Source organism: Pelobates fuscus, chromosome 8, assembly GCF_036172605.1.
Source record: "Pelobates fuscus isolate aPelFus1 chromosome 8, aPelFus1.pri, whole genome shotgun sequence".
Classification (NCBI taxonomy): Eukaryota; Metazoa; Chordata; class Amphibia; order Anura; family Pelobatidae; genus Pelobates; species Pelobates fuscus.
In genome coordinates, this window is record NC_086324.1 from 26,182,882 (window position 1) to 26,196,718 (window position 13,837).

Sequence of the window (13,837 nt, forward strand, 5' to 3'; positions counted from 1 at the left end):
CTTCTGCCGAAATATGGGGAAGCATTGGATTGGATTGGCTGAGATCATCAATTTTGATGATCTCAGCCAAGGAGTCATGCAGGACAAAGAATGGCACAGCGAGGGCTGAAAGGTAATTACATCTCACCCTTTAAGGCCTCAGATGGGAAGGACACTACTATAGATAGATTAACACTACGGTAATTAAAACTAACGCTGTAAGGTTCCTTTAACAAGTTTCCAGACTGAGGGGATAAAGAAAAAGTAAAAGCTGAAATGTGTACTTGGCCTTAGACACAAATGAAACGTGAAGGGAAAATGGACCAGTAGACACATTAAAAAGCAATGGTATGGACTTTGTTTTTTGAAGTTGTGTCTATCTGCTGTCCTGTCCATGGCTTGATTCATCATGCTCTTTGCATTGCTTCTCAACAAACGTTGCATAAAATCTCAAACAAGTCCTTGAGTGCATTAGTATTGCAAATCCTCTTCTATGTTTTTCTTTCTCTGATTACTTCCCTAAGCTCTGTCCATAACATCATCCAGTTCTGTAGAATTTCCAACATAAAGACACATTTTATTTTGGAAGACGGGCAATCACCACATCTGCTCTGTGAGATCCAGGTTCTTTTGTTCCTCTTTTAATAGTGGAAACACATGTTTGTATATTATAGAAATCAGCGAGGCTTTCCACCCTTTTGTCTTCGGTTCCTTAAAATCAGATGTACCGGGAAAAAAATGTAGTTTTTTTGAAAGACCAGAAAAGCTTTTAGCTTTCTACTAAGGCTTTCTAAATCTTTCTTTTCAACATCCGTGCACAAAAAAACATGTATTGTGTTACCACCAAGAAATCCAGCAGTTTTAATGTATTCTCATATCGGAAGATGGACAATTTGCATGTTCTCACCTTTCTGTCTTTTACCTGCTATGTGCTTTTTATGCTCATTACAATGATAAAAACCAGAAGGCTTGGTCAGGAAGGATGCTGGTAGAAAGATGAAGGCGTCACTTGGAGTTTCAAATGTAACATTGGTTCACATGTGATCTACCTTCTGCATCAATGGACCAGTCTCTTCTTCGGTATAATAACTGTTCCCACAACAATGGCAACCAGTTTAATGGGTTTTGGTAATTCTTGCAACAAATGACAAACAGCCATTTCACCCTCTACTGCTCCATCCTATCTCCTTGCAAGTCTGAGGATTGCCATGTTCTTCTTATTTGAGATTCTCTGTAACTTTTATATCTTTACCGCTTTAGTTTGTCTGGCACAAGATCTTGCATTCTAAAAGGTTTCATGTGCTGCACCTTAAAGCTAGGATATAAAATGATTAATTTCTGAATCTCCTTCAAAAGTGTCTCTAGTGCAGTTGATGCAGATTTTCGTTTTATACGTACCAGGCATGGGGATGTTCACATGCCTTGCAGATCAAGTATTTAGACTTGGAGGAGGCTTTCTTCCTTTAAGGCTCCCTAGGGAACCAGCAGGTGTTTCTGGCACTACAGACATCCTGAATTAAATATAGATTTATGGTGCATTACTATAAAATATATAGGCAGATGCTTATCCTCTTTAGTCTTGCTAAGCCTCCCTCAGTACCTCAAAGCCTCTATTCTGCGCTGCAGCCAAAATTTGAGTATATTCCAGTGTTTTACATACAACAATGTATATTAGCAGAAGGTTAGGCCACCTCCAAGTATAATATAGTCAACATATTTAAAGGATCACTCCAACCACCATAACTACAGCAGTGTATTGTAGTATTGCCATCCGTGCCCTGGCACCACATTGTACGTAGTCAAACACTTTTAGAATGGTTTGATTACTTAACTGGGGTCCTCTGGGTGCCACTAGTAACCTCTTCAGATGGAGAGCCAAAATCTCCTAAGCAGGAGCTTTCATTAGCTCTCCTAAGCAGCACCCTGCAAGGCTGCCTAGGTTAGATCATTGGCTGAGAGCATCAGTAGATTCTAAAATGGCTGATAAATGGTTTGACTACTTACAATAGCGGGTGCCGTGGCACTCTTGCCATCATAACAACTACAACACACTGTAGTGGTTATGGTGAGAACAAAAGACAACAAATACAGGGTGCGCTAAATAAAATAAAGGGAGATGAAAAAGTATTTAGGTACAATGTGGACCATGAGTGAGTGTTCTTAGGTTCTTTCTTTGGGATCTCAGTAGTCGAATATGGAATACAAAAGCAGAGAGGGGAGACCAATAGTGCAAAACCGTAATGCAGAAAGGATCACGAACAACACAGACGTGGAGAAGTGCCAACTTACAATTTAAAGAGCTAAGCCCAGCTCTAGGTAAAACAGCATACAGTGGTATTTAGTACTCCCCACATGTAGGATATTGCTGGACAATTGGAGGTGTCTTCACAAGATTCTTTACACCATCCCAGACAGACGTCAGCATATAAAATATATAAAAGATGGAAAAACCCAATGGTGCAATAACTTTGGTAATACTGCAACAACAGACAACACTGAGGTCCTAAGAGTGCCAACTTACAATTTAAAGAGCTATGACCAGCTCTGAGTAAAACAGCATACAGTGGTATTTTAACTCCCCACGTGTAGGATATTCCTCTAATGATGCTTGCAGTGCCGGTCTTATGAAAATAAAATCACAAGAGAGGGCCCATAGTGTTTTCCATATATAAAATGACAGTGGGATAAAAAAGAAACGTACTTACAGTGTTCAGAGCAGCCACACTGCTCTATGAACCAGGCGTGGGTAGAATAATCCCCACCAGGGATTTCTTTTGAAGTACTGGATCTTGTTTAAAAAAAATCAGCCAGGATAAAACAGCAACATATAAAGTAAATGTACTAACCAAAGATAAGTGGTAGTCACAAAATACTTTAATTAAAAACAAAGTAAAAATACACAACGCGTTTCGCCAAACAGTAGGCTTTTTCAAGTGGTTATGGTGCTTGGAGAATTTTTTTAATTTTAAGGCTGTTGTGATGAAGGCCAGAGCTCTGATCTCATTGGCTCTTTCCCTGCTTCAGCCAACAAATAATCGCAGAAGAGTACGGGAAGCTATTTACTGGAATCTTGGAGGAAAAATCTATAAAGGCTGACTTTTATCAAGGTTGATGTAAATACAGCATTGTAGATACCTGTGTGGTCTTTTACACACTGTAAGAAGTGCATAATACCGGCACTGTATAGTGCTGGTATGCTAAATAATAAGATAATAATAACAACATGTTAGACTGTCATCAGGAGATGCATTAAATAAGGCAGGACTTACGTATGTTCATTGTTGGCATCTTAATTCCAGATTTAATTACATGATTACCAAAGTGCATTTCATGTTGTTCTGCTATTTACTTCAATCCAACTATAAAAAAACACCCTTAATTTCAGGATTATTCACTAGTGAGGACTGTCATGAATTCAATGTGAATACAAAGCAAATGTTTTAACAAAGTGAAACTGTCATTGCTATAACAACTATATATATTTAAAGAGCTTGAGATTCCATCTATACATTGTGCTAGAGGTTTTGCTAGCAAATATATAGATTTGGAGAAAAGCTTATTTAAAAATAGTTTTTTTCCTCCCATCTAACTCTCAAATCCATGGCAGACACACAATTCCGAGGTATTGAGAGACAGGAAGAGCAAAAGAGAGAGTCCCTCTGCTCTCCACCCACAGCAACCACAGCGCATATGCTGTGGTTGCTATGGCAACTTTCTTACCAACGCTGCTAGCGCTGATTAGGGAGTATAGGAACGGTGTGACGTGACGTCACTACATTCAGACGCTGGCATGCCAGAAACAAACCCAGCGTGTCGGCGTCATGGAGGACATTTTACCCTGTTTGGGAAGTGCCCCTAAGCAGGGCAAATCAAAGAAGAGCTAAGGAGGCGCGAAGGCGGACAGACAGTGTGTGATACTGTAGCGGAACACCCACATCAGGAAGGAGAGTCTGGCAGGAAAGCAGAGGGCAAGGTAAGGCATGACTGTTTTCCATTAAAACCAAAAATAGCTGAACTGGGAAATTTCTCTAAGTCAGCTATGCTTCCACTTTGGCCTTTTAAATTTTAAATTCACTTTGAATTCTTTTTGATTTAATGGCAAATGTCACCTAAGCGAACAGCCCTAAATGTGTTAAAAAGCGAACGTGGCTAATGCTCAAGTCTAGATATATCGTACATCTTCCACGACTATTTCATAATTTATGTGCAAAGTTCCTACTCTTCCTGATCAGTAAACTCAATCCAGTTCCCCACGCCTCATGTAACCTTCCGCCCACATATATCTCTTTACTCACTATTCAGTGTTACTACGAGGAAGTTGACTGAGCAACATTCTCCCATAGCTGTACTACAGAAAACTCATTCAGATCTGCTTCTCCGTATCTACAATCTAACTAAACCTGTAATGGCTACTAGAAGTAACTGTTTGTTTTGTGTATTTAAAATGTATAGTGATTGCAACTGAGTTAATCTTTTAAAAACAAGAGGAATCACAATATTTTCCCCTGGTAAAAATCGTCTCAATAAATAAACGCATAACAAATGACTAGATGCCTCACCCTGGGGGAACTATTTCAAAATATTTTCTGTATATATTTCCTTTTAAATGTATGCACTTGCTGTAAACTCACCTTGAAATGTGCCTTTAAAAATTATTTTTTTCACTACACTTTTGTCATTCATTAAAATATGCCTAAAAATGGCCACTTTCGAAGTTCCCCTTTTTTTTAATGAATTTCCGAGAGAATCTAATATTCCCCCAGTGACTGCTTGGTAATAAGGGAAGAAAACAGGAATTGGCTTTGACCTCTCAGCCAATCCTGGTGTGCAGGTACCTTTGTAGACAAACTAGCGAGCACATGCAAATACATCTATACCTGGCCACATGAGAAAATCTATAACATCTGTCATGCCCTTTCAATAAAATATGGGATATAATAATCTGTTAGATTACTTTTGAGAAATTAAGAGATTTACAGAATGCAATGTGCCTACATTATCTTTTGACATATTATAATAGTGATTGTTAATTTTGTACTGCCCGCCACTGATTTAGAATTTTCTATTTTTATTAGAAATCAGTGATGTGCTTCGTGAGAGCACTCTCTGATGTGTCAAGTTATCATACTTTTTGTTATTTGATACAATCACATTTTTTTAAAAACGTATTAGTATTAAATACATTTTTACACTAGAGCTTTCTTGAGCTGTCCTTGAATCCTTGAAATGAACAACAAATGAAGGATTTATTTGGTATCTGAAGCACAGAGAATGTTTAGAGAGTTCAAAGAACAATTTTTAATTTGCTACCCAGTGGTACCCTGGAAGCTACTGAACAAATCATAGACTCTGATCAGCTGCTGAAATCACATATTTGCAGCATCCTTTTTTTTTATAGGGTTATTCACTGAAGTGAAAATTGAAAGTTAATTCCAAATGTTAGGTCAAATAATCAAACCTGGGAAATTCTATAAGTAAGCTATACTTTCATTTTGGCAAATCTGGCCTTAAAAAAAACACTTCAAAATATTTTAGTAGGTATGTACACAGTTAAAACGACCACGCACTTAGAGGGTTTATCCAACCCGGATTTAAACCCATATCCCCAATTTACAATATAAACGCCCTATAACTATTAGTCCTTCGAAAAAACTGAACACACTTTGTTGGCTTACTTGCACCCTATGGCTGCAACACTTAAATCAATACATAGCTGAAAAGATTCAATAAACACTGAGCCTCAGATATAAGCAGGCCCTTGTAACAGGCACAGTATAAAGTGACTGTACAGTAATGCTTTTCACAAAGCACTTGTTTGGTGACATTATGGCTGTTCATGACATTATGGCTGTTGTTTGGTCACATTATGGCTGTTGTTTGGTCACATTATGGCTGTTTAGTCACATTATGGTTGTTTGGGGACATTATGGCTGTTTAGTCACATTATGGTTGTTTGGTCACATTATGGCTGTTTAGTCACATCATGGTTGGTGACATTATGGCTGTTTGGTCACATTATGGTTGTTTGGTCACATTATGGTTGTTTGGTGACATTATGGCTGTTTGGTGACATTATGGCTGTTGTTTGGTCACATTATGGCTGTTGTTTGGTCACATTATGACTGTTTAGTCACATTATGGTTGTTTGGTGACATTATGGCTGTTTGGTCACATTATGGCTGTTGTTTGGTCACATTATGGCTGTTGTTTGGTCACATTATGGCTGTTGTTTGGTCACATTATGTCTGGTTGGTGACATTATGGTTGTTTGGTCACATTATGGCTGTTTGGTCACATTATGGCTGTTGTTTGGTCACATTGTGCCTGTTGTTTGGTCACATTATGTCTGGTTGGTGACATTATGGCTGTTGTTTGGTCACATTATGGCTGTTTGGTCACATTATGGCTGTTGTTTGGTCACATTATGTCTGGTTGGAAACATTATGGCTGTTGTTTGGTCACATTATGTCTGTTTGGTCACATTATGGCTGCTGTTTGGTCACATTATGGCTTTTGTTTGGTCACATTATAGCTGTTTGGTCACATTGTGGTTGTTTGGTGACATTATGTCTGTTTGGTGACATTATGGTTGTTTGGTGACATTATGGCTGTTGTTTGGTCACATTATGTCTGGTTGGTCACATTATGGCTGCTGTTTGGTCACATTATGGCTGTTTGGTCACATTGTGGTTGTTTGGTGACATTATGGCTGGTGACATTATGGCTGTTTGGTGACATTATGGTTATTTGGTGACATTATGGCTGGTGACATTATGGCTGTTATTAGTAGCCCTTGTGGAGAGTAGTAGTCAGTGCTTGGCAGTAAAGGTGGCTATAGCCTTTATTTAGTGAATGGATTTTATATAGCTGTCCCTGTGTAAACACATAGCAGTGAGGGAGCTGTCTGACTCTGTCAGAGCCCACAGCACGCTCTCCCCGCCTTCTTCTGCTACACTCTCTCTTAAACCCCCTCCCTCAGCGCCAAGCCCCGCCCCTACAGCGCGTCACTCAAAGCCACTTCCACACCCTTTCCGGAAACCCACCTTCCAATCTCAGCCTTCTCATTGGCCAGCGAGTCCGAGCCCCGCCCACCCTCACATCCCATTGGCTCCTCGCCGTGCCAGTTAAGCGCCAGCGCCGCTGGGGCCCGCCCCCTCTGTCGTCGCGGAGGAGGGAGGCGAGAAAACAAAAACAATCGGTCCGGGGCCGCCATCTTGGCTGGGAATGTGCGGCTGAATGGGAAGCGATGAGATTCCCTGGGAAGAGGAGGACGGAGAGGAGGACGACGCGGACGCTCGCACCCAGCGCACAGCGGCTCGGCCGACCAGAGCTCAGCGGGCCGGCTTCGGAGAGCGCAGCAGGCTCGCGGCAAGAGGCACCGAGTGACCGCGCCCGCCCGCTCCCACCAGCAGGCGGAGACCGGAGCCAGCTCACCGGACAGCAGTAACGGGCAGAGTCCCCAGCCGCCAGGCCCCGCGTTACCCATGACCCCCCGGGGCAGGAGGGGCCCCAGCTGGAGCCGGGCCCTGCGGTAACCCCCCCTGCACACCTACCTGCCTGACCGACCTACCTGTCTGCAAACCTACCGACCTGCCTGCCTGAGCCGGTCACTGCGGGGGTCTGGCACCCCGAGATTGCCATTGGCCCCAGCTGCCCCCACACAGTGGTTATGGTGGGCTCTGAGTGACAGGGTGGTGGGGGGCGGCATGGGGGGGGGGTATTAAAGTACTCAGTGCTAATCCACGTGCTTTAAAATAACTCCCACTGACTCAGGGGGCATCTCCCCTCCAGCACACTCATCGTGGACTTTGTAGTGTGTGTGCGTGTGTATATAAAAATATATATAATATAATCTATATACTCCCCCACCCCCTCTGTATACAGCATTATTTGGACTGGCTTTATTGAGGAAGGGGGAGAATTAAGGAAAGAAGGGAAAAACAATATTTCAAAGGCTGTTGGATCTGAAGGCTGCACCCCTGTCTCTCTCTCTCCTGGATTGTCTCCTTGGCTGTAAAAAAAAATAATTTTTAAAAAATGGGAGCTGCTACTAAGCTGGCTTTTGCAGTCTTCCTTATCTCCTGTTCTTCAGGTAAGAATGTAAGAAATGCTTGCACATGCTGACACTTTTGGTAGAGTGCCAAAAAATAATGAAAAAAAATCAGATATAAAAATATATATTATTGACTGCAACAACATACATGCTGGGGAATATATATATATATATTGGTGGTATGGTTTTTGTTTTTCTTTGCCACTTTTTTAAAATAATGTTTTTATATGATGGTTGTAACTTATTCTGTTTTTATTTTATTTTTTTTCTGACCACTAGTGTAACATACTAGTGTAACATATATATATATATATATATATATATATATATATAATTTTTTTTTTTATTTTTTGGTTCTGAAATCTAGTGGCAACTCAGGTTTGTATGCACTATACACAGGATTGTAGGGAAGCTTACTTTAAAATTTTATGGTAAAATAGCCAAGCTTGGGAAGTAGTCTAGTGGGAGATTAGTTTTCTTTCCCCAAAATAACAGAATTGAGCAATTTGATCTACAATTGAGTGTTCAGTGAATACATCCCATAGTGTTCTTAACCAAATCATGAATTGTGAACTGGCAAAGATTTAGACTAAAATAGCTCAGTTTGAGGATATTTCGATTTCAGGTAGTTTTGTGATAACATTTGCAATTACCAATTTCATGCTTGCCAACAGTATGCAAAGTAATGGAGATGGCAACTGCATGTCTTTTCGAAACGTTATTTGAAAATAGCAGAATGTTTATTCAGTAAGTTCTTATTTTTAGCAAATTGAAACTTGAATGAAAAATTCAGGCAAAAAGAATTTATAGTCACAGCTTGGGTATTCATGCCTGAATTTTGCCAGTCCGATTTAATTTCAAATGTATTGATTATACTCCATGGTAATGGTTTGCTTGTTGGATGCAAGATAAATTAAATCATAGGTTTTTACCAGTAACCCAGATGTGCTCTAATCTAGTATGACAATTCTGGAATGAACATTAACTAATTGGCTGCTGTTGCAAATCACATGGCCAGATATTACCTTTATGTGCTTGCTAGAAGTAAGTCATGGCCTGTTTTATTTTTTTAGGTCTATAATTTAGTACACATTATATGTTTTGCAAGTGTTTAGTCTAAGTAATATGCACATACAGTACAGCTAGCTGGTGAGTGCTTGAAATATTCAACATATATGCACGCTATAAACAGCTGTACGGATTTATCGTATACATGTTATTTATATTTAGTATCTTGTTCTAAGTAGTTTTAGCAGGTGGCTGGCTATAGGCACGTATATACTACAAAATCTTTTGATGACAAGTTTATTGCTTCTGTTTTTCACAAAAGTGATTTGTGTATGAGTGTATACAACAGGCTTTCATGTTGGCAAAGCATCATAGGACTTGTAGTTATATTACAGCTAGAGGCTATCTGTTGGCTACATCTGTTGTATTCTTTAAATATCACTTCAATTTGCATGAATCTTTGTGTTTCAACCTTGATTGATCCTGTGATACAAGTGTCAACAACCTAAATTTGAGCATTACCTGCTTGCCAAGATGACCCAGCTATTTTAACCTGATGTGCAATGATTGCTCTTTATTTGTAAAGTTTATTTATTTGGGTGCTGGCATTCACTGTCTCGGTCACCTGTATTCCCTCTCGGTTATCCTGATTAGTTTCCTAAGCTCTCTTCATAATGTATTTGCTCCCATGTTGAGTTCCTTCTAATCAACTTGGTTGGACAGCAAGCTGCATTGATTTAGTTCCCCTCCTCCATCTCATTGTGTTCTTTCAGCCTGTCAGACTTCTAAGCCAACTAACAAATGGTGTGTTGAGATCTGGAAAAGCTGTCTAGTTGTGTGTCTGAAAGGCAGAGTTGTTTGTGAACAGAAGAAGTCTGAATGCTCAATGTCTGATTTATCTGTCCCTTGCAGTCAGTGGAGGTGTTCTGCTTCACTGGTGCAATGTTACTATGCTGTGGATAGGGGCACTCACCAATCCTTTCAGATTTGATTTCACTCTTGAGTTACTCATGGGTTGGTCTGGTATTGTGCACTAAAGACAGACGTTCAGCTGTATTCACAAAGCTTTCAAATCTTAAAGGCCTCTGCTGAATGGATCAGTTTCCTTGTGGTTATTAAAAAGAGAGAGAGATAGTCCCGTGTCTGTATAGGTATTGATTTTTTTTGTGGATAGATTATGCTGTGAAATTTCAATATCTGCCAAAGATAAACCAGATCAAGGCTGAACAGTTTTTCAATCGTAAAGCAAAAATGACATTTTGATGCAGTTTTTTATTTTTAGACCTTAATTAAACCTGCATTGAAGAGTTGCGCATATACCTGCCGTGTGTTCAAATGCAGTCTAGATGTGCTTGAAAAACTTTAAGATGTGATATTTTGTTGCATAAGCTACTTTTACAGAATGTTGGACATCCAGTGTTCTGTTCTTAGAGGAATTGAGTAACATGCATAAACTTATGTTTTGTTTTTGTAACCTTTCCCCCCCCAGGATTGTTCTTGTCAACTATACAAAATAGTAAATTTCATCCTAAATAACAGAAATAATTTGTGAAAAAGAGCAGCCAAGGTTTTCCCCCCCCCCCCCCAGTTCTCATTTCCGTGTGCATTTTACTACCCCATTTGTCTTTATTTATATTATACTACCTTCTTTGAGTTGGATGGCAATAATTAGGTACCGCCATTTTATTCCCTTCTTTGATGCCCTTCTGTGGGATTCTTTGATGAATTGTGGGTAAATTTACCTTGTCAACTGAAAAGGAATCTTGCTTAAGCGTTGCCAATTTCCAAATGTCATGCGAAAGAGTAGTCCCTGTTTTTATCCTAACTTATAAAGAGAAAACTACCGTTATTGGGTGGAGGGGGAAAACAAGCAAATAGTAATAATACTAACCTTGGCACAAGCAAATTGCTAAGCATAGTGTGAAGTGTAGGCTACACACATCTGCAATGCCAAGGCTAGCCATGTGTTTATGTACTAAGACACGCTAAATGGGTATTGTATAAATATTAATTTTTTTTTACTCTGTTTAAATTCACAAATCGATAAAAAGTGTCTGTATAGGCGGTTTTATTGCTGCTGTTTCCTGGTTGTCACCCATTGGTGCTTTTGTAATCCAAACACAGTCCAGGAATTGCAGTCTTTCTTCAATTCACTTGTTCTAAGCAGTCCTGCCAATTATAGGAAGGTATTGTTGTTAAAATCAGAAAGGCCAAAGTTGGTCAAAAGTGACACCCCTCCCCCTCCTTTAAAAAAAAAAACTTTTTTTGATGTGTCTGTGTGGTCCAGCAGTTATTTCTATTTTTCAGTTACATTAAGTGGTGTGTGCATGGGAAGAGGGAATGTGTGTGCGTGCAATTAGTTTTGTCTTGTGTTCTATTTTTATAACACTGTGGACGATTCAACATTCATTTTGTTTGTGAATGTTAATTTCATAGAAACCTGCCCTTTCAACATTTATTATATTAGATTTTTTTTCCATTTTATCATCTCAGAATTGTTGGCCTTCATTGCTGAAAATTATATTCTAATCACATCAAAATAAGTTTCAAATAACTGTTTTGTGTTTTATTACTACTAGTCATTGTGACTTGTTTTAAGAAGATTGTAAAAATAAATTAGTCACATTGCTTACTATTGATTAGTTTATCAGATAACAAAATGCATTGCACTTAATGTGTATCTATCATATACTAGCCAAATTGATGGCAAATATAAATTCAGTGAATGTTGTCTACAAGGTGCAAAGTTATTGATCTGTCATAAACCTAAGAGAGCTAAATCACACAAGTAGTAGTTAAAAAGGCAGCACATTTCCGAGCTTCCACAAGTTGTATACAGCATCCCATAACGCCTAGCACAGGCACTTGATCAGTATACGGAACATGCTTGCAGACTTCAACTAAGTGTAGTGTTTTTACCTAAACAATAGTTGTATTGGGTTCTGTTTTATAATTTGCCAAAAAATGATCTTCTAAATGACATCAGTGTATTCAGTTGCAAAAAAAAAAAAAAGACTATTAATGACAATTTAACATGTTTTGCATAATGTAGTGTGACTGTTTTCAGCTTTGGAAAACTTATATCTCCAGTTAATTTTTCCTGTTTAGTATTTTTTATCTTGTCACGATACACAACCACCCTGCTAAATCCCACAGAACCTTCATAATGCTCATACATATTTCTCTAGGTCTTTTATATTCTTGTTTAAAACTAATTAGTATCTGATTCACAATCAAGATTTCCAATTGCAAGACATTATATGAAAACATACAAGCTGATCTCCTTTTTTTTTTTTTTTTTTTTTTAACTTGGTGATGTCTGTTGGAAATGTTGTTTTCATTTGAAAGAGAGGTTCTATGTGAAATAACTCCAAACAAAATCAGCTCTAATTTTTTAGTTTTTTGTAGCCCTGGCTCCTGGGAGTTGTGAAAACGCTGTATAAAAGATCTATAATTCCAGCCTTTTTAAAATGGTTAAGCTGTTTTTGGTCAAGGGTCAGAAATTTCATGGTAGTACTGACCTAAGCAATTATCTGTATAGAATTTATGGCAAACATCATTGAAGTTGACTTTCTGATGCAATAGGCCTTGATCAACCCCAGGAGTCAGGTTGTTGCTTGTTGCATCTCTTAAATATTAGCATACATCTAATCTTTCAGTTCATGTAAAACTATTTGGATGCTTCTGATAAAATTCAAGCACCAACATTCTAAAATATTTCAACCCCTGTGTTAAAATCTCCCTTTTTATTGAAGTCTAGGAGCAGGTATTCATGAAATGTAGTCTGAACATGTACGCTATTTTAGCTAGAGTTAAATGGGAATTTACAGGTTTTTAATGCAGTTAGCCAGGTAGCTTTAAAGAACACTAAAGGCTCCCAGAACACTCAATCTATTTGAAGTGGTAGGTTTGCAGTATTGCTGTACCTTTAACCTTGCAATCTAATAGACTGCAGTTTCAGAGAAACTGCAATGTTTATATTACAGGGTTAAGACTGCCCCTAGTGGTGCTTCCTGCTTTACAGGAGTACTTCCAGAGTACTCAAAATCCCCACAGGATAGTATTGATTCAACGCTTTCCTGTTGGGAAGGCCTAATGCCCATTAGGTTCCTCTTCGGCACTGAGTTTCAAGAAGGTGGAGATGAAGCCAGTGCAAAGGGACTTCAGCGCTGGAATAAGGAGAGTGAAAGAAAGGGTTACTTAACTCTTTCAGTGCCGGGGGGGGGGGCTTGATGGGGGATGTTGGTGTTAGGAATACAGTTTTATATTCCTAACACTAGTGTTCATTTAAATAGAAAGGCAATTGGTAATTACTGAAACTGTAATAGGCATAAATCACCTATTTTAAATAATGACATCAATTTCTTGCTTTTACCTTTTCTCTTGTGTGGTGTCACATATTCCGTTAGTTTGTGCCAAATTATTGATCGTCATTTATAAAAGATTTGTTAAAACATTATCAAAGCTTTCAACCTTGCAGGCAGTAGTTTTTCTTTTATTTATTTATTTATTTTCTTGTATCTTAAAAGTAGTTTTCGATTAAATTTATATTCGCAATTAAATGCTGCTGATCTACTAGTTAAGGTAAATGTTTGTACGATTCACACATTGGCGGTTAAAATGGATTAGGGGAAAAGGTTAAAATAATTGGATGCAGTTATCATGTTCTTTCCTCGCTATTGAAATAATAAAATTGGTCTTCGAACAGGTTCATACACCAAAATATGAATTGTCATGAATTCAAAATCAATGTAAAATTTTATGGCCAAATTGCAGAACAGCATAAAAGCCTGTTTA

At 38.7% G+C, this 13,837-nt stretch overlaps 1 protein-coding gene across 2 annotated transcripts in view; it reads left to right on the forward strand.

Annotated features, from left to right (window-relative positions):
* Positions 1 to 7,157: 7,157 nt before the first annotated feature.
* Positions 7,158 to 13,837, forward strand: part of ACVR2A (activin A receptor type 2A) — a 46,007-nt gene continuing 39,327 nt past the window's right edge. For both annotated transcript variants that reach the window (XM_063429383.1, XM_063429384.1), the window contains exon 1: positions 7,158 to 8,071. In XM_063429383.1, the coding sequence (XP_063285453.1) occupies positions 8,017 to 8,071 (55 nt within the window). In that variant the 5' untranslated portion in view covers positions 7,158 to 8,016. The remainder of the gene's footprint in view (positions 8,072 to 13,837) is intronic.